We start from the raw sequence: 19,482 nt of genomic DNA, 5'->3' as shown, positions 1-19,482 counted from the left end.
AAGAAAAAGGGAGGAAGAGAGGGAAGGAGGGAGAGAGGGAAGGAAGGAAGGAAGGAAGGAAGGAAGGAAGGAAGGAAGGCCAGAAAGAACAGGGAAAAGAAATACTGAAGGCCCAGGCTCAGCTTTCAGACTGAGTCTGGTACATTGTTGATGCTCCTCTGACTTTTTTTTAAGCATATGTATTTCATCTGCTGTGACATAAGAGGTTAAAATATTATTCTGATATTATCTGTGTAAGAGTGGCAGCAGAAAAAAGAGAAAAAAGTTTTTCAGATTTGGCAAAATCTGTGCAAACCGTTCCTGAAACCATGAACCTTGGTGAGAAGAGATGTAACCTGTTGGTGAGCATTTGATTTTTAGGCATTCTTAAAGTTGGAATGATTGGTTTGTTTGTTTGTTTTTCCTTTATTCTTGGAAATAAAGAACTTGGCTTTTATTGATAGAGCTGTCAGGGACTGGAGAACATTGACAAAGATTCTTCGCTTGACCAAACTTTAGACAGGCTCCTGAACCTTCTCCTGGGCCCATCTGTGCACTTCCTTGTAAAATCCAGTTTTACAAGAACCCTGCTAAGTCAGTTTAACCAGAAACCCCCAGCCTTGTATCTGATCACCCTGGATATCTCATTCTCATCAGGTTCCTCATCCTCCACCACCCCCAGGTGATGTCTGATCACCCTAGCCTGTCTTTAGCAAAGAATCCTGTTAGGTTGGTTTAGCCAGAATCCCATTTACTCCTGATGTTTCCTTTTAGTAATTTTCCATCCCCTGACCTCCACCCTGCTCCTTGGCTATAAATTCCCACTTGCCCATGCTGTATTTGGAGTTGGGCCCAATCTCTCTCCCCACTGTAAAATCCCGTTGCTGTGGTCCCTATACCTATTGCGATGGTCCTGGATAAGGTCTGCCTTAACATCTTTAACAAGTGTTGTTGAATATTTTTTTCTTTAACAACATAGTCTTTAGTCTCGTAGACAAAATTTTGACACTGGTAGCCCATGGATGGGCAGGATCTAGTTTTCAGAAATGTTTTCAGAAATGTTTTGTTTGGCTTTTATTGTGTTTTGAAAATAGAATTATTTGCCAACACCTAAATTTAGGAGCTATCATGTAAAAATCCAGGTTTTTCATTTTTTTGAAAAAACATCTAAAGAAGATGTGGCACATATATACAATGGAATATTACTCAGCCATAAAAAGAAACGAAATTGAGCTATTTGTAATGAGGTGGATAGACCTAGAGTCTGTCATACAGAGTGAAGTAAGTCAGAAAGAGAAAGACAAATACCGTATGCTAACACATATATATGGAATTTAAGAAAAAAAAATGTCATGAAGAACCTAGGGGTAAGACAGGAATAAAGACACAGACCTACTAGAGAATGGACTTGAGGATATGGAGAGTGGGAAGGGTAAGCTGTGACAAAGTGAGAGAGTGGCATGGACATATATACACTACCAAACGTAAGGTAGATAGCTAGTGGGAAGCAGCCGCATAGCACAGGGAGATCAGCTCGGTGCTTTGTGACCGCCTGGAGGGGTGGGATAGGGAGGGTGGGAGGGAGGGAGACGCAAGAGGGAAGAGATATGGGAACATATGTATATGTATAACCGATTCACTTTGTTATAAAGCAGAAACTAACACACCATTGTAAAGCAATTATACTCCAATAAAGATGTAAAAAAAAAAAAAAGAAATGACAATATGAGAAAGACAACTGGCTGAATCAAGTTAGTGGCTGCTTTGTTTGGAGTGGGCAGATTTTCTCTCTCTCCTCCTAGTATCTCTGCGGTGGGCTTCTCTGGCTGTTGTGCTCTACCTGCATGTGTAGGCATTTGTTTGCAATGCCTTCATTATAGCTTACTAATCAGTTAGTACTTCATGGTGTTACCACATGTCTCTAAGGATGCTTCCGTAGTTACTGTTCTTAACTATATGAGACTATAATGCTCTGGGAACTCATAAGGAAAAGGAGAATTATTATGTATAATCTTAAAGGACTATGGACTGACGTTATTCTGATTCTTACTGCACCAATTTCATAGAGGTTTCATGGAGCTCTGACATTTGTTTTTTTATTAATGATGGGATTTAGATGTATCTTAAGAAAGTAACTCAAATGTAATTAAGTCATTGAAAGATGAAAATACTGACATTTTGGAAAATTGGCTTTTGATCAAAGAATGTATGCATTAAGAGGGTGTTTCTATGCTTTTTAAGTAGAAAAAGAAATGGATAAACCGTCTGCTTCCTAAGTACCCAAAAACATAATTTTTGCTACTTGAATTTGCCTTTATTTTGGCTGAATTAAAAAGCAAACAAACAAAAGCGAATCAAATGTCTACCTGAGGGCAAATATTTCTGCCTATAAAGTATGACTTTACTCTGGAAGCAGTCCGTGGTCTCTTTATTTCTTTCAATAAGGAACTTACAATAGTAACTTCTGTTCTATGAAAACTGTGTTCGATTACCTTGTTTGAAGGCTCTTAACCATTTGCTTGGTTTGGTTTTCCAGATCGTATACCTTAAGGTTTAATTAATACAATGACTGAAAAATGTTTGCCTTTAGAGAATAAGATTAAAATGATTTGTTCACCTTGAACCTTATGAAGGAAAGTTGAATACAAACTATATGAATTACATTGAAAGGATTAGGTTGGAAATTGAACTCTTAAAGAAGTTTGAGGTAAACTTTTGACTTATTTAGGGGTTCATAGGAAAGTTAAGCAATCACTCAGTTTTTTTAAAAAGCAGGAAGAAATACTGTGTATGTCTGAATATAAGGTGCTCCCAAGATGTGGATGTTTATGTATTTTCCCAATGAGAAGTTTTAAATATATAAAACCTTTAGAAATATAGATAAAATGATCAGATATCTATTTACATATGGTTAATGTATTAATTTACTTCCACATATGTATTTGAAAATCACATATTACAAAAATATTAATTTAGAAATATCACTTTCCTTGCCTTTATAGTTCATTGGTTGATTTTATTCAAATTTTTTCATGTGATTTGGTTCTAGTGACTTTGTCATCACTTTGAGTCATCTCAGCTAGTTTTCCAGCACACATAATTTCCTAAATTTTTTGAGACTCAGCACTTTTTTGATCAAATATGATTCTGTCACTGTAAACCATATACCAATTTACAAGCACTATTTGCGTATAAGGGGGGCAGTTATTTTAAAAATTTGTCTTATAGGTGAATACTTTTCTGCTCTCCAGCATGTAACCACTCAAGTCGTGTTCTTTAACATTATATTAATACGCTTTTGCATTATCATATCAAACACTTTCAGCTGTAGGAAAAAATTACTAAATCTGTGAGGAATTTTTACTTTAAAACACAGATTTTGTTAGATTACATCTATAAGCATTTAAAGCTAATAAGGATAGAGGTTGTTTCAGCCTAATGAGTTTTCCCCAAACAAACCTTTGCTTTACGTAATAAAATAATACAGAGTTTTAGGAAAGGATTTGCCTCTGATGTGACTCTTTCCTGAGGAATATTCTTGAGGGAAGAAAAGAATCTGCCTCATGTATGAACATATATGATACTTCCTTTTTTTCTCCCTTTCAGGGTTATTCCTTAAATCTTTAGTTAAGTTCAACAAAACATAAAAGATAGATAACCTGGAGAAAGGGAGAATTTTATTTAATGGCAAATCAAGGCAATGTTATTAATTTTGTGAGACTTTTTTCTTATCCTAGTGCATATCACAATCATTAAAATATCCATTTCTTAAAGAAATAGTCCTATAAAAAAGATAGCAGGTGAGGAGATGAAAGGATATACTATGTGACAGACATTCTGTATAAATGTTTCCATAGCTGTAAAGTAGTATTTATGTGAGATTTTTATTGGGAGGTAGCAGTTACTTTGACAGGAGACGTTGTCCTTGTCATTTCCTGATAACCATGAACTACACCATTAACCACAAACTACAGAAGATGAAAACAGCTGGTGTTTTTGTCACAGAGGGAGATGATACAGCTTGGGAATATGAGAGGATTTAGAATTTGTAATGGTTAGTGGTTTCTGTCTTGGCTATTTAATAAAATGCCTAGTTTTAGGAATTAAAGAAAATTGAAGTAGCAAATATTTTTACTTTCATACCATAACCTATGGAAAAATCTATTATTGTAACATTTTCCAGGAAAGGATAACTCACTTTTACTCTGGGGCTTCCAGCTTTGTATGAAAAAAGTCTATGTCATTAATATACCAAAAATATAATTTAATACTACATGTATCAGAAACAAATTATGCCAATGTTGATAATGACGAATTATCATTTTTATCTTTTAACAGTGGAAAGAGTGGAACGAGAAAACCTTTCAGACTATTGTGTTCTGGGCCAGCGTCCAATGCATTTACCAAATATGAACCAGCTGGCATCCCTGGGGAAATCCAGCGAACAGTCTCCACATAGCCAAATCCACCACAGTACTCCAATCCGAAACCAAGTGCCCGCGTTACAGCCCATCATGAGCCCTGGTCTTCTTTCTCCCCAGCTCAGTCCACAACTTGTCAGGCAACAAATCGCCATGGCCCATCTGATAAACCAACAGATTGCCGTTAGCCGGCTCCTGGCTCACCAGCATCCTCAAGCCATCAACCAGCAGTTTCTGAACCATCCACCCATTCCCAGAGCAGTTAAGCCGGAACCAACCAACTCTTCTGTGGAAGTATCTCCAGATATCTACCAGCAAGTCAGAGATGAGCTGAAGAGGGCCAGTGTGTCCCAAGCTGTCTTTGCAAGAGTGGCATTCAATCGCACACAGGTACCGTTAGCAATGAACGTCATAATTGGTGATTCAGAATAATACTAAGGACAGATTGTGGCAAGTATTAGTTCTTTCTTATCTCTTTAAAATTTTTTTTATGGATCTCCGAGCATGTAGAATTAGATCAATTAATAATCCTTAGTTCATGAAATACTATCACCATTGATCCATACTTGGCCATATTAATTAATCAATTTCAGTAATGTAATGAATGTCTGTGAACCCACCACCCAACTCAGGACCTGAAATGTTACCAATGACCTGGGTCTCTTTGTGTGTTCCTCCTCTCCTCCCTTTTTTTCATTTGCTTTTCCCCAGATGTAACCCTGATCTTGAATTTTGTGCTTATCATTCCTTGTTTTTTAAAAAAACTAGTTCTAGAACTATTCATGCCCAAACAATCTATTATTTACCTTGTCTTTGCACTTTATAGAAAGAATATCACTATATGTCATCATTTCTATAATTTTTTAATAAACCCTTCACAATGTACAAGTTAGATTTAAGATATTGAGAAAGTAAAAATGGATAGATTACTCATATTTTTAATGTTTTGAGGGAATTATATGCCAAAATAATATTAAATGATAAGACGGTAAACAGTTTATTTATGTCTTATTTTTTTGAGGGCTGCTTATAATTAAGTTCTTTCCCACCAGTGCTAAACGTGAGTGTGCGTCAGAATCACGCTGTTTTAAGGCAGTTAAAACACAGATTGCTGGGCCTCTTCCCAGAGTTTCTGATTCACCAGGTCTAGGGTGGGACCCAGAAGTTTGCATGTCTAACAAGGTCCCAGGTGATGCTGATACTGCTGGTCTGGGTCCCACTTTGAGAACTAGTAATCTAGCTCTTGTACTCCTGTCCCTCTGGTATCTGCACGGGATTGGTTCCAGGAACCCCCCATGAATCCCAAACTCCACAGGTGCTCCAGTCCCTTATATAAAATGGTGCAGTACATTTGGTCCTTCGTATCTGTGGGTTTCACATCCACAGATACAGAGCACCAACTGTATGAGTAACAGAAAAGGAAAAGTGCCTAATCTTAAGGAGCTAACCAACCTGGTAGTGGAAAAAAAAAAGTACCCAGATAATTCGAGTAATATGTGAAGTAAGGTGAATGATGCAGGATAATGTGTGCAGCGATTACAGGGGCTGTTCATGAGGAGTCATTAACTGTCAGTAGAGCGAGTGTGGTAAGTCTTCAGGAGGACGGTGGGTTTAAGTTAGCCACCCTACTAAATGCATGGCAGGAAGCCAAGCTCTGTGCAGATGCAAAGGTGAAAAAGACCATGGGTGAGCACATATGTGAACAACTGATTTGAGTATGAGGTTGCTGGGCAGTTAGACCTTGAAGGGTAAATAAAATTTAACAGGAGAACACGGAGAAGAAGGGTATTTTAGGCTAAAAAAAAAAATGCACAAGAAAAGTGTTGATTCAGCAAAAGGCGGGATTAGTTGGTAGTTGATAGCAAAGCTAGATAATAAAACTAAAGGTGGTGGGAACAGATCTGACAAGGTCTTGGGGCCATGCTAAGAACGTTGAACTCTATTTAATAAGCACTGGAAACACTGAAGGTTTTATGTAGGAATATGCTATAATCCAGTGATCAGAATTGGATCTTAGGAAGACTTTCTTCCCCTTAATGATCACAAGAGGGTTAGGAATATCATTTAGGAAGCCGCCTTAAGCGTCCAGCTGAAATGTGTAGAAGTTTTGAACAAGACTGACGGCGATGGAGTAGACGGTACAGTCAAAAAGCATTGTGAGAGTAGAGTTGACAGTGCAACTGCCTGGAGTGGAGGTAACACCAAGGTTTGAGCCTGGTGACTAAGAATATAGTGAAATTATTTAGAAAGTCAAGGAGGGCATTGAAAGAGATGGTTGGAGTAAGGTTAAAGTGATTATTTTGGATTGGGCTATTTTGACTTTGAAGTGCTAGCAGACTTCTTAAGTGAAGATGTGCAGCAGTCATTGAAAATAACAGTTTAGTGCTAAGAAGAGTTGTCAGGGTTAGAGAAAGAGATCAGAAGTTTATTCACAGAGCCTGGGATTTAAAGAGACAGGGGAAGGAGGGGAGAGGCCACCGGCACTACTAACACCAGAAAAAGAGACAGAGAAATGCCCAGAGAGGTGGGGGCAGGTAGAGGTGGAAGAAAAGGGAGATGCTGATAAAAGTATAGAGGACCTGGGTAAAGAGTTTCCAGAAGGAGACTTGTCCGTGTCTGGAAAACTAAGTCTGGGAAGGGGAAGCTTGAAACAGTGCCATGAGATTTGGCGATTGGTTGGGAGAGATCTTTGGCAAACTTTAGAGTATAATTTCATTAGAGTGGTGAAGGCAGGAGAGAGAATTTAGGAGTTCAGGATGGATTAACTCTTGAGGATACAGAAACAGTGGCTGCAAATTACTCTTTCCAAAATTTGGTGTTGAAAGGGAGACCAGAAATGGGTTGACAGTTTGAATGTGAGAGGGAGTCAATTTGAGATAGAAGAATTTGTGAGGTAGTTTGGGGCCTCAGCTGAAGTCAAACAGCATGAACTAGTGATGGAACCAACCACTGTGGTTTGGTAACAGTCTTCAGCCACGCTGGAACTGCAGGGGTCGGAGCAGGGGAGAAACGCAGTGGGATTGTTTGAGGTTTGGTGCTGACAGCTTAGGTATGGCAGGAGACCAAGAGGGGTGAAATCTCTAGCTCCCTTGACTCCTAGCTAACTTATACATTCTGTTATTCACAGAGTCAATACATCATTTGAAAATGAGTTCGGAGGTTCACAGAGGGCTGCACATGTTCCAAACATCACTCTACCACTATTCTCTTGTGACTCAAAGTACTGGGGCTGCATTTGTGTGTCCACAGTTATCTGAACCGGGGTTATGAAGAACTCTGATCCTTTGGGGCAAGTCTGTTGCATACTATTATAAAACACAAAGTAGAAGGATGCGTCTTTTAGTCTGTATCTTGCAGTTCTGTGAGTGTGTGTGTGTGTGTGTGTGTGTGTGTGTTCTTTCATCTATCATTCATGTGCATGAACAGGCATTTCAAGGCTAGCCAACATTTTATTGCTGGTTATTTATACCGCTCCTTTGGATAAGGATAAAATTGAGAGCATGGTCGTATTGCTTTGGATTTTAGAATCAAATACAGTATACATTTCATCCAAATAGCATGGAGCATGAGAGAAGAAGGCTCACGATGAGGCTAGACAAAAGGCGGGCTGTGTTGGTGTGAGGAAATGCTCTGCCAAGGCCCTAGACTCCTGGAGGTCTGTCTTCTCCTGCCCAACTCTTTTTGCCTATTTTTGGGGATTAATGATTTTTCTTTGGCATTGCCATCTTTTAAGTGCCAAGTTATAAAAGGTCTAATTGAAGCATGGAACGCATTTTATTATTTTCCTCCTGCCATTAAATTTGTAAGATGGCTACACCCAGAAAGAAACATTCGCATTCAATCAACATGAGCTTGAGTTCATGGGCAAGTCTTGAGGATATCAAATGGAAACTGCATAGGAATGTATGAGTATTTCCTTTTAAATTTCTGCTTTTAATTTGGGAAAGCTTTTCATCCCTCTGGGATCATAACCTGTTGTGTATAAAGCCCAACCTAATCAAGGTAGATGGTATTGACAGAATGACATAGTTTGAACTTAAGCTGGAGGTCAACAGACAGATTGTTTCTGCTGTATATACTGTAGTCACTAACAGCAAGGTTGGACAGCCAGGTTTCACCAGCAGCATTGTTAAATGGAAAATGTGGTGTACTATGCCCCATGAAACCAACTGTGGATTTTCCAAATGGTAGGCTTTTTTTTTTTTTTTAATCACATGAGTGGTAAAATGATTTGTCAGCTATAATAAACAAATAAGAATTAACTTTATAGGTAATAACATAACTTGTTAATCTTTGGATAGAAAAGAATCTCAAAACTTTTTTCTTAAAGCAAACAAAATCAGATTTTAGATGGACACCTAAGGCCAATATTAGTCTTGTACTCAGTTGTTTTACTGATATGTAGCATATCCTCAGTTTACTGAATATTTTTCAGAAATAGTTCGTGATAACTATTATTCATTTATTATCAAATTCAATAAAAAGCAATTTGATTTGTCACCCTATAGTTTGTGCTCCTGGATTTGTTTTTGATGATTAGACCAAGAACAAATCTAGCAATTAGTTCCTCTGTGTGTGTGTGTGTGTGTGTGTGTGTGTGCGTGTGTGTAGAACAAAAATCACATGCACAATATTCATAAATGAATCTAGAATTGTAAAAAAAAATAGTCTAGTTTTTCACGTTTAAGACTTGCAGACGAAAAGCTCAAATTCATAATAAATAGCATTTGAAAATAACAGTTCTTCAAAGAAAAACTATTAATTACTTTGTGTGTCTGATCCATTGCCACTATATCATTTGGTATTGTAAAGTAACATAATTAAGGGAATGGAGCTATATTTCCAAGAACTTGCTTTTTAATACATTTTAATCTTAATCCGTGTGTCTTTTAAAAACATAAAATATATTTGTTTGATAAAATGATCCCCTACCCATACTTCGTGGCAAGGTCATGACTTCTGCCAGAGTCAGAGATAGACAACCTTTTGCCAATCTGATTTTATTATTTATTATTATTTTTTACATTTCTATATTGGTTTCTTAATACTGTCCAAACTAAGAACGTAAATTAAGTCACATGTTCTGGGCAAGGGAAACAGCACGTTTGAGATCATGTAATGCCAAGATGTTGAATCTTCAGCTTGGGCATGAGACTAATGTAATTATAGATGCAGGGAGTAGCAGAGCATCACATCCTATCTGAGCCATCAGCATGGTAGAAGCCTATTTTTTCCTTATGACCTTATATAAAATATACTCGGAGCACCATCGCTTACTTCTTTGCTAGACTTTTGAAAGAAAATGTTAGCCCTGCTTTTCATGTCTCTAAAGACTTTTATAAATGGGACCCTATGAGAAGAGTAAGATAAACGTGCTGTTTTCTGACCTGATCATTAATATTCAGGCAATCCTATGACAGATTTCTAAGCATTTCTGTTACCTGTGGTCACAAAGTAATGTGATACACCAGAGGAGGCTGAGGCAGATAACAAGCCAGCCCTTTTTTCCATGCTTCACGCCTCCCCCAGCACCCCCACACTGTCCCACCCCATGATTTACTTCTTTTTTAAAAATTTAATTTAATTTAATTTTTTATACAGCAGGTTCTTATTAGTTACCTATTTTATACATATTAGTGTATACATGTCAATCCCAATCTCCCAATTCATCCCCCCGCACCGAACTGCTTTCCCCCCTCGGTGTCCATACGTTTGCTCTCTACATCTGCGTCTCTATTTCTGCCTTGCAAACCGGATCATTTGTACCATTTTTCTAGATTCCACATATATATGTTAATATACGATACTTGTTTTTCTCTTTCTACTTCACTCTGTATGACAGTCTCTAGGCCCATCCTAGAGACTCTACAAATGACCCCATTTTGTTCCTTTTTATGGCTGAGTAATATTCCACTGTATATATGTGCCACATCTTCTTTATCCATTCATCTGTTGATGGACACTTAGGTTGCTTCTATGTCCTGGCTATTGTAAATAGAGCTGCAATGAACATTTTGGTACATGACTCTTTTTGAATTATGGTTTTCTCAGGGTATATGCCCAGTCGTGGGATTGCTGAGTCGTATGGTAGCTCTATTTGTAGTTTTTTAAGGAACCTCCATAGTGGCTATATCAATTTACATTCCCACCAACATTGCAAGAGGGTTCCCTTTTCTCCACATCCTCTCCAGCATTTATTGTTTGTAGATATTTTGATGATGGCCATTCTGACCGATGTGAGATGATATCTCATTGTAGTTTTGATTTGCATTTCTCTAATGATTAATGATGTTGAGCATCCTTTCATGTGTTTGTTGGCAATCTGTGTATCTTCTTTAGAGAAATGTCTATTTAGGTCTTCTGCCCATTTATGGATTGGGTTGTTTGTTTTTCTGATACTGAGCTGCATGAGTTGCTTGTATGTTTTGGAGATTAATCCTTTGTCAGTTGCTTCATCTGCAAATATTTTCTCCCATTCTGAGGGTTGTCCTTTCATCTTGTTTATGGTTTCCTTTGCTGTGCAAAAGCTTTGAAGTTTCATTAGGTCCCATTTGTTTATTTTTGTTTTTATTTCCATTTCTCTAGGAGGTGGGTCAAAAAGGATCTTGCTGTGATTTACATCATAGAGTGTTCTGCCTATGTTTTCCTCTAAGAGCTTGATGATGTCTGGCCTTACATTTAGGTCTTTAATCCACTGTGAGTTTATGTTTGTATATGGTGTTAGGGAGTGTTCTAATTTCATTCTTTTACATGTAGCTGTCCAGTTTTCCCAGCACCACTTATTGAAGAGGGTGTCTTTTCTCCATTGTATATTCTTGCCTCCTTTATCAAAGATAAGGTGACCATATGTGCGTGGGTTTATCTCTGGGCTTTCTATCCTGTTCTATTGATCTATATTTCTGTTTTTGTGCCAGTACCATACTGTCTTGATTACTTTAGCTTTGTAGTGTAGTCTGAAGTGAGGGAGCCTGATTCCTCCAGCTCCGTTTTTCTTTCTCAAGATTGCTTTGGTTATTCGGGGTCTTCTGTGTTTCCATACAAATTGTGAAATTTTTTGTTCTAGTTCTGTGAAAAATGCCAGTGGTAGTTTGATAGGGATTGCATTGAATCTGTAGATTGCTTTGGGTAGTAGAGTCATTTTCACAATGTTGATTCGTCCAATCCAAGAACATGGTGTGTCTCTCCATCTATTTGTATCATCTTTAATTTTTTTCATCAGTGTCTTATAATTTTCTGCATACAGGTCTTTTGTCTCCTTCGGTAGGTTTATTCCTAGATATTTTATTCTTTTTGTTGCAATGGTAAATGGGAGTGTTTTCTTAATTTCACTTTCAGATTTTTCATCATTAGTGTATAGGAATGCCAGAGATTTCTGTGCATTAATTTTGTATCCTGCTACTTTACGAAATTCATTGATTAGCTCTAGTAGTTTTCTGGTAGCATCTTTTGGATTCTCTATGTATAGTATCATGTCATCTGCAAACAGTGACAGCTTTACTTCTTCTTTTCTGATTTGGATTCCTTTTATTTCTTTTTCTTCTCTGATTGCTGTACCACATCTTCTTTATCCATTTGTCTGTCCATGGGCATTTAGGTTGCTTCCATGACCTGGCTATTGTAAATAGTGCTGCAATGAACATTGGGGTGCATTTGTCTTTTTTTTTTTCAGAATAAACTGGATTTAATCAATTTTATCAGGTTCTTTCATGAGTCTCAGATATTCTTGTATCCTGTATTATTATTTTTTCTTTCAATTTCCATATATATATATTTAATATCTTTATTGGGGTATGGTTTCTTTACAATGGTGTGTTAGTTTCAGCTGTATAACAGAGTGAATCAGTTATACATATACATATGTTGCCATATCTCCTCCCTCTTGCGTCTCCCTCCCACCCTCCCTCTCCCACCCCTCTAGGTGGTCATAAAGCACCGAGCTGATCTCCCTGTGCTATGCGGCTGCTTCCCACTAGCTATCTAGTTTACATTTGGTAGTATATATAAGTCCATGCCACTCTCTCACTTCGTCCCAGCTTACCCTCCCCCCTTCCCATGTCCTCAAGACCATTCTCTACGTCTGTGTCTTTATTCCTGTCCTGCCCCTAGGTTCTTCAGAGAGCTGGAAATGCTTAACCAATGTCTGATAGGTGCAGGAGGGTGAAAACCCAGCTCCTTGCCTCCATCGTAGGGACAGCACTGAAGTGTGACTTCCCCTCCAGAGCTCTCTGCAGGATCAGGCTGAGGCTGGGACTTTGTTTGGATCTCCTCCCTTCTCTGACCTGCTTCTCCCACTCCTTCACCAGTTTCCCTCAGAAGCATTTCCTGAATAAATCACTTGCACAGAAATCTTTATCTCAGGATGTGCTTTTTATCCCAGATTATAGATCAGGGTCATTGCTAGTCTAATTGGCATTTGGATATGCCATGGAATAGTAGTTTGAATAAAAGTTATCTTCAATTTTATACCTACTACCTTCACAAATCTAAGGCAAGATGTTATTATGGGAATAGTATAGAGATTTTTATTGTACTACTTTGTTTGAAAATATTATCAGTATTCATAAATCATGAGCAAGATGTTGTTAAGGAAATAATATAGAATTGTATAGAATTTTTTACTGTACTACTTTCTCTTGAAAATATTATCACTATTGTTATTTTAAACGGAGTCCCCTGAATTCAGTGGGATGATATTGATATTAGCCAGATTTACTTGTGGATATTGAATGTGTGGGGGGGGGTTTGGTTAGAAGGATGGGGGAGAGAGAGAGAAGGAATAAGACAGAAACAGACATTGGCTATGAGGCCCTATGAGATCTTTCAAACTTGACTTAAAGCCATCCTTACTGAGTCTCAAAGATGAATTATGTGATTTATGTGAGTTTCAGAGTAGCTTTGCTTCTCAGCCCTGCCGAATCGCCAGTGCTCTGTCAATGATGCAAATGGGTCTGTTAGGCTGATAATTTCAAGAAGTAATAGGACCAGTGCTCTGTCAGGTTTTATTTTTTTGCGTATTCATTTTTCCTTGCTTCTATCCCAAATTTATTTTAGTGTTGGCACACTTTCGCTTATCAGTCCTATGGACATGAAATAAGTTGCTTGGCTATTTACTGTGTTTACATCTTTGCATTTTGACAGTTTAATTATGAATCCTAACGTAAAGCATTCTTTTGCCCCTGTCACTTTATGGACTTAAAAAAAATCAATCAGAGGCTTATGACTATATGAAAAGGTTTGTGACTATTTTACAAGGCTTAATATTGCCCAGGAATGGTTAGGGGATGTCCACTGACCTATAATAAGAATGGTTTCATGAAATATGTACAGTAAATCTTCCTTAATAGATAAACTATTCTCTAATTTATTTAAAAATCCAATGACCTACATATTCATATGTTCAGAAATCCCCCATTTACTAACATTATTTCTCCTTTGAGACCTTCCATCTGAGCAAATCTGTTAAATGAAGTAGAGGAAGCTTTGATCGAAACTAGGCTAAATCCATCGGAACGAATGCCCTGCCATGTGTGAATGGGAGCATTAGAATGCCAGCAAAGGGAAATGAGGTGTGATTCTCTGCCCCTGTCTGCACCACTATCCCCTTACCTTGAAGGTGGGGTTCAGGAAATATCCATACACAAAGAATTGGCATTAGGAGGTTTGTATTGTTTGAAAACGAGACTTACCACATTCGTTATTTACACAGTATAGTTATTTTTCTTTTTCCTCTAGCAGATTATGACATAACTCAGAAAGTTTGGGTTCATTTTGTGTCTCAGGTAGCTCTCCTGAGCCAATTCTTAGAAACATGTTTTCAGTAGAAGCCCTTGTGTGTTTTGCAAAATGTGTTATTCTTCTGCAACAGAAAGGCCTCTAATTTGGTGTCTTGCTCCTTCGTTAGTTTGATGAAAAAGTCACAAAGTTACACAACTTACAACCTTTTGTCAAAGGCCTTTTTTGAGAAAGCTGTTCATCTTGGTTTTATCTGATAGAGAAGAGGATTTTTTAAATCCTTTGGGAACTCATTTGGTTGACCTGTCCTTATTTGCCTACTTTTTATTTTTTATGAGACTTTGCAAAAAATCTGCTGTTTACATATCAAAGCCACATCATTTGAAAAAACTTAAGGCCAGGGTCATAAATACAGCTCATGAAGTCACTCAGCAACCAGAGAATGTTTTCAACAGATTGGAAAATTAAATTGAATTATGTATCAGAAAAATTGGCAGTAAGGTCAACAGCTAGAAATGTAAATGTCTTTGTGTGAAATGACATGGACTTTGCTTTTATGCTTTATTGGCATGGTGTTTATAGTATTTGCCCACCGTATTATTAAGGTTAAAAATGTCTAAGGACTTACTAAACATATTTCGAAATGGCACAGTTAGGAAGAGATGTGTAGCAACAAAATGAAAATTTTAGCAACCAAAATATTTGAAGTCTGAGCTTTTAGTGTGTTACCAGTTAGTTTTTTCGGGGTTGGGGGGATCTTCTCTTTTAACTTTGTGTTTGATTTATACATATTGTTAGCCAAAGGTAGGCATGATTTAATTACATGTACAGTTTATATTTGTAGAAAACTTGACCTCCAAGATATGTAGAATTCTTTCTCAGCTGACCTCTGGTCTCAAGTCATTACTTCTCAATATCCAGTTAGAGATATAGGCACTCAGCAAGTCATACAGGAATAGAATACAATGTAAATCCAGGGGTCTTGACTCCATGGTCCAGTAAGCTGGTTATAAAATGACAAGGAAACCTGTGAGAAAAAGGAAGTCCTCCAACTGAAAGATGGGCTGTAAATATGAAATGCTGCAGATCAGGCATGAACATGTTATTGGGTTTTGAAGCAAATAACATACCCTCTTTTGATTTCAGCATTAAATTAATAAAGTAGGAAAAGATGGCCCTGCAAGCTTCATAAAACAGGTACTCTTTCATTTCAGAATCACTGGCTTGAATTCATAGATTTAAAGATTGTAGTAATATTAATATCTCCTAGGATAGCAGTGTCTCCAAGTTATTCAGTGACTTAAGGATGGCCCTCTAGATAGTGGTCTCAATTTAGTCCTCCTTACATATAAAGACTATAATTAGCACTTTTTAGGCAATTTCAGCCAAAAAGCGTGGGGGAGATGCTGTCTCTGTTTGTGCTCTGGGTAAAGAGAATGTTGATTCAGTAGCTGTCAAACGTATACCACCCCTATTCCCATTCCTAAATCTAATTGAAATAGAGCATTTTACGTAAAAGAAAATATGAAGACTCCTTTTTCCCCGTCCTTCACAAAACTTGTACCAAAGAATTAGAGGAAAGAAATGTGACAGCACACTCTTCTATCTATTCCTTTCATCCCTGATCAGTGTGCAAAGTCCTTAAAAATTAGTTGTTGCTGGGCTTCCCTGGTGGTGCAGTGGTTGAGAGTCCGCCTGCCGATGCAGGGGACATGGGTTCACGCCCCGGTCCGGGAGGATCCCACATGCTGCGGGGCAGCTAGGCCCGTGAGCCATGGCTGCTGAGCCTGCGCATCCGGAGCCTGTGCTCCACAACGGGAGAGGCCACAACAGTGAGAGGCCCGCGTACCGGCCAAAAAAAAAATTATTTGCTGAACTATTATAGAAAATTCAGGTTTTTCTACTTTACTCAAAAAGACTGCCTTTTGATGATGGTTTTATAAGTTTTTGTCACTATTCTCTAACAAGGAGTGATTGACTCGTTTCACACAGATGAGGGGGTCTTTGTCCTAAATAAGGTATTTCACTTCTAGTGAGCGTGTCTCAACAGAGACCTGCACTTTTAGTGGAAAGCCTAGTTTTATTATTTATCTAGTTTCTCCAAGTCCTGGGTGATGTTTATAATTAAAGTAGAATTTTTATGGAAGAAATATAAGGAAACACTAGCTTTAGATTCCATTATTTATATGCTTTTCACCTTTGCTTATTCAAAGTAACTTTAAAAAATACATAAATGGTTCCTTTTTTGGCCATTGATTGAAATGATGACCATTTGGCCTGGGGTTAAGTGCATGTTTGTTCAAATAAAGTGAATTAAGTTTAAAGGCCAAAAATTCTGTGTGAAAAATATAACTGAATCACTTTGAAGTCAATTGGAAATTACAAGGTTGTTTAAATTCTATCTGCCAGTTTTGTGCCTAAAATTATTCCTGTAGACAACAGTATTTACTTTCAAATTTTCTGACTACAACACCCAGTAAGAAATAATTTTTACATCATGAGCTAGTATACAAACACACACTCACACATTTGTTCACATATGTATGTCTGTCTGTTTTGAGTTCTATCTCATTTCCAACTATATCTTTATCTATCTGTATATTCATGAAAGAAAAAAAAAGCCTTCATGAAACAATACATGTATGAAGCACTGTGGTAATTTTTAATCTATTTAATTGCATTTTGTTATAAAAACTAGTTATGGTATGCTAAATTAATTTTATCATCCACTAATAATTGTGGCCCATGCTTCAACAATAATGCAGATTAAGGCTGATTTTAAAAGTTACTTAAGAAAGGAAAGTGGTTTTACTTCCTTGAAGTATAAATGAATATCTTAGTTTAGTGCTGTCCTGAATGTCCATATGCTCATTTCACTTTAGATAATTTATTAAACTTTTTTTACATTCTCCTCTATCCCAAATAATTTTAATTATTCTTCTTCCTAAAAATTTTTTTAAAAATATTTTCTGTGTTCTGTATGGGAAGACATCTAGCAAAATATAAGTGGAGGGCCTTGAATATTTGAAGTTGCAAATTTAGAATAAGAAATGTACTTTGATGTTAGTTCTGTCTTTATCCATTCATTTAACAAGTAATTATTAAGCATTCAGAGACTATGCTGGGGTTATAATGAAGGCTAACGGTTATTGAACATTTAACACATATAGGGTACAGTTGTAAGCTCTCTAGGGAATCCTATGAGGGAAGTGCAATTATTATCTCAATTTTACAGGTGAGGAAACTGTGCCATAAGGAGATTAATTAATCCTTGTCCAGTTGAAGCCCAGTTTTGAACCCAGCAATTCTAACTTCAGAACTCATACTCATATCCCCTTTTTTCTCAATCATTTCTGTTATCATAGAGCAGAAAGACACAGTCCCTCCTTCAAGGAGGTATGAGGAATAAACAGACTTTTAAACCAGTAATCCCACTGTGGTATGATAATATGTAATGTGTTGCATGTACTGTGTAAGAACAGATGCTTTTGACCCTGGAGGTGATTGAAGCTAAGGCAGAAAATGTTCAGCAAGAAAAAATAATGTTTTATAATTATTTCAGGACAGAGTCAACTCATATGTTAATAGACTGCTTTTCTTCTTATATCTGAATGTATTTGATACATTTGAGATATAAATATGCAATAAATGTATGTTTTTGTTTTGTTTTTGAAAGTACTATTTTTGCCAATGTTTTGACAAAGTAGCCAAAGCTAGTAAATTTTTTGGAAGTTTGCCAGCAGTTGTTTCACAGAATACTCATGGAAACTAGGAATAACCAGGGCCCAGCACTTTGTGAATTCAATAGTCATGGTGCCAGGTACTGGAGGTGTTAGTAGAAACCATGTATGTGCCCAGAGCTGAGAACACCACTGGTAAATGTTTCCAAAAGGAACCTGTTCAGTTCTGTACTTGCTTTTGCCTTTCGGTGCTAATGTGTTTAGAAAATTTTGACTTAGATTGTGCACCATCCCCCATTCCAGTACCTAAGACTTCCTAGAGATAAGGAGGGAAGGAAGAAAATGAGACAGGACTCTTTATTTAATTGCATCTATCGTTGTATAGATTAGGTAGGTAAAAAGTAGTAAAGTTGCCAGGAATCTGGGTTTGGCTAAGTTCCTCCATGGTACATGCTCAGGTGTGGCTTGGACAAGGGGATTGCAGTTAAGAAAGCACAGACTGCTTTGTTTTCAAGAATGCTCTGTTGCATCTACTAACTTTGTTTTGCATGCTTACAGTATTCTGATGTGTCAGATGGCACAAGCGAAGTTTTATTTATACTAGAAAGAAACCTGTCTGTGAGGGAAGTGTTTCATTTAATAAATTGTAGGTTTGGGGTGCATGGAATATTTGTTCTAAAGTGGAGTTTGCATGGCACAAAATTTTCAGTATTTATTATCTTACCATTTTCAATAGGTTGTATGAGAAGATCTTGAGTTATTGTGAGTTAGGCTTTTAACATATGGTCCATCAGGGCCTGCTGCTGACTGTTTAGCAAAGATGGGACTCCCACTTCCAGAAAAATGAGAAATATGCATTTGATGCTTTCTTAGGGCTCTATATTCCTGTATATCCCCAACTAACCACTAAGCACAAAATGTACAGATTCTCCTCCCAAGGTGTTTACTATATGATGGGAGAAAGAGGTTTTATAGTTACACAATGTAAAGATGATAAGTGTCATAAATGTGAAATAGAACTAGTGCCATCTCCCTTCAAAGGAGGGAGAAAGTATTGCCAACTGCAGTGTATATACATATACAGATATATACATAGTCTTTTAGTGCATTACAGAATACATCTCTACAGCAACACTTGTCTGCAAATGTTACTTTTGTATATGCATTTATATTTGCAGAGTACATTAATTCCCTTTAGATGCTCAATTCTATCTACCCCCATGGTACAAAAGTGCTATATGCATAGGCTGTCTTTTCTAATAAAGAAATATTATAGTAAAAGAGAGGTGTTTATTAAACTAATGCAATAACAACATTTTCTTTGAGGATTTAACACATCATTTTTAATAATAAAAATCAAATTGTCATTGTTGTGCCGTGTATACCTTTTATTCAAATCAGACTAAGTACTCTGGCTTCATGGCTGAGCAGTACTCTAGGGGGTGATGGGGGAGGTGAGTATTTTTTAGCATAACACAAATGAATTTCAGTAGTCGGCTTTGTAGTGGGGTTGTAGATTATGAATATGGGACCCAGGGAAACCTGTTTATATTTGTGAGCAGAGGAGAACATGCCTCTCAGGAACGTCTAGAAGGAAATGAGACTGGAGGTTAGGAGAGAACTGATTTCGTTAGGTCAGCTTTCAGGTGGTAGGATGTCAATACTCTGTT

The 19,482-nt window shown here is 37.3% G+C and overlaps 1 protein-coding gene across 2 annotated transcripts in view; it reads left to right on the top strand.

Moving 5' to 3' along the window:
• The window catches only part of SATB2 (SATB homeobox 2), a 190,181-nt gene that overhangs the window by 107,313 nt on the left and 63,386 nt on the right, over window positions 1-19,482 (top strand). For both annotated transcript variants that reach the window (XM_065880456.1, XM_065880455.1), the window contains one exon: window positions 4,318-4,790. In XM_065880456.1, the coding sequence (XP_065736528.1) occupies window positions 4,318-4,790 (473 nt within the window). The remainder of the gene's footprint in view (window positions 1-4,317; window positions 4,791-19,482) is intronic.

Source organism: Phocoena phocoena, chromosome 7 (genome assembly GCF_963924675.1).
Source record: "Phocoena phocoena chromosome 7, mPhoPho1.1, whole genome shotgun sequence".
NCBI lineage: Eukaryota > Metazoa > Chordata > Mammalia > Artiodactyla > Phocoenidae > Phocoena > Phocoena phocoena.
This window is presented reverse-complemented; position numbering and strand designations above follow the sequence as displayed.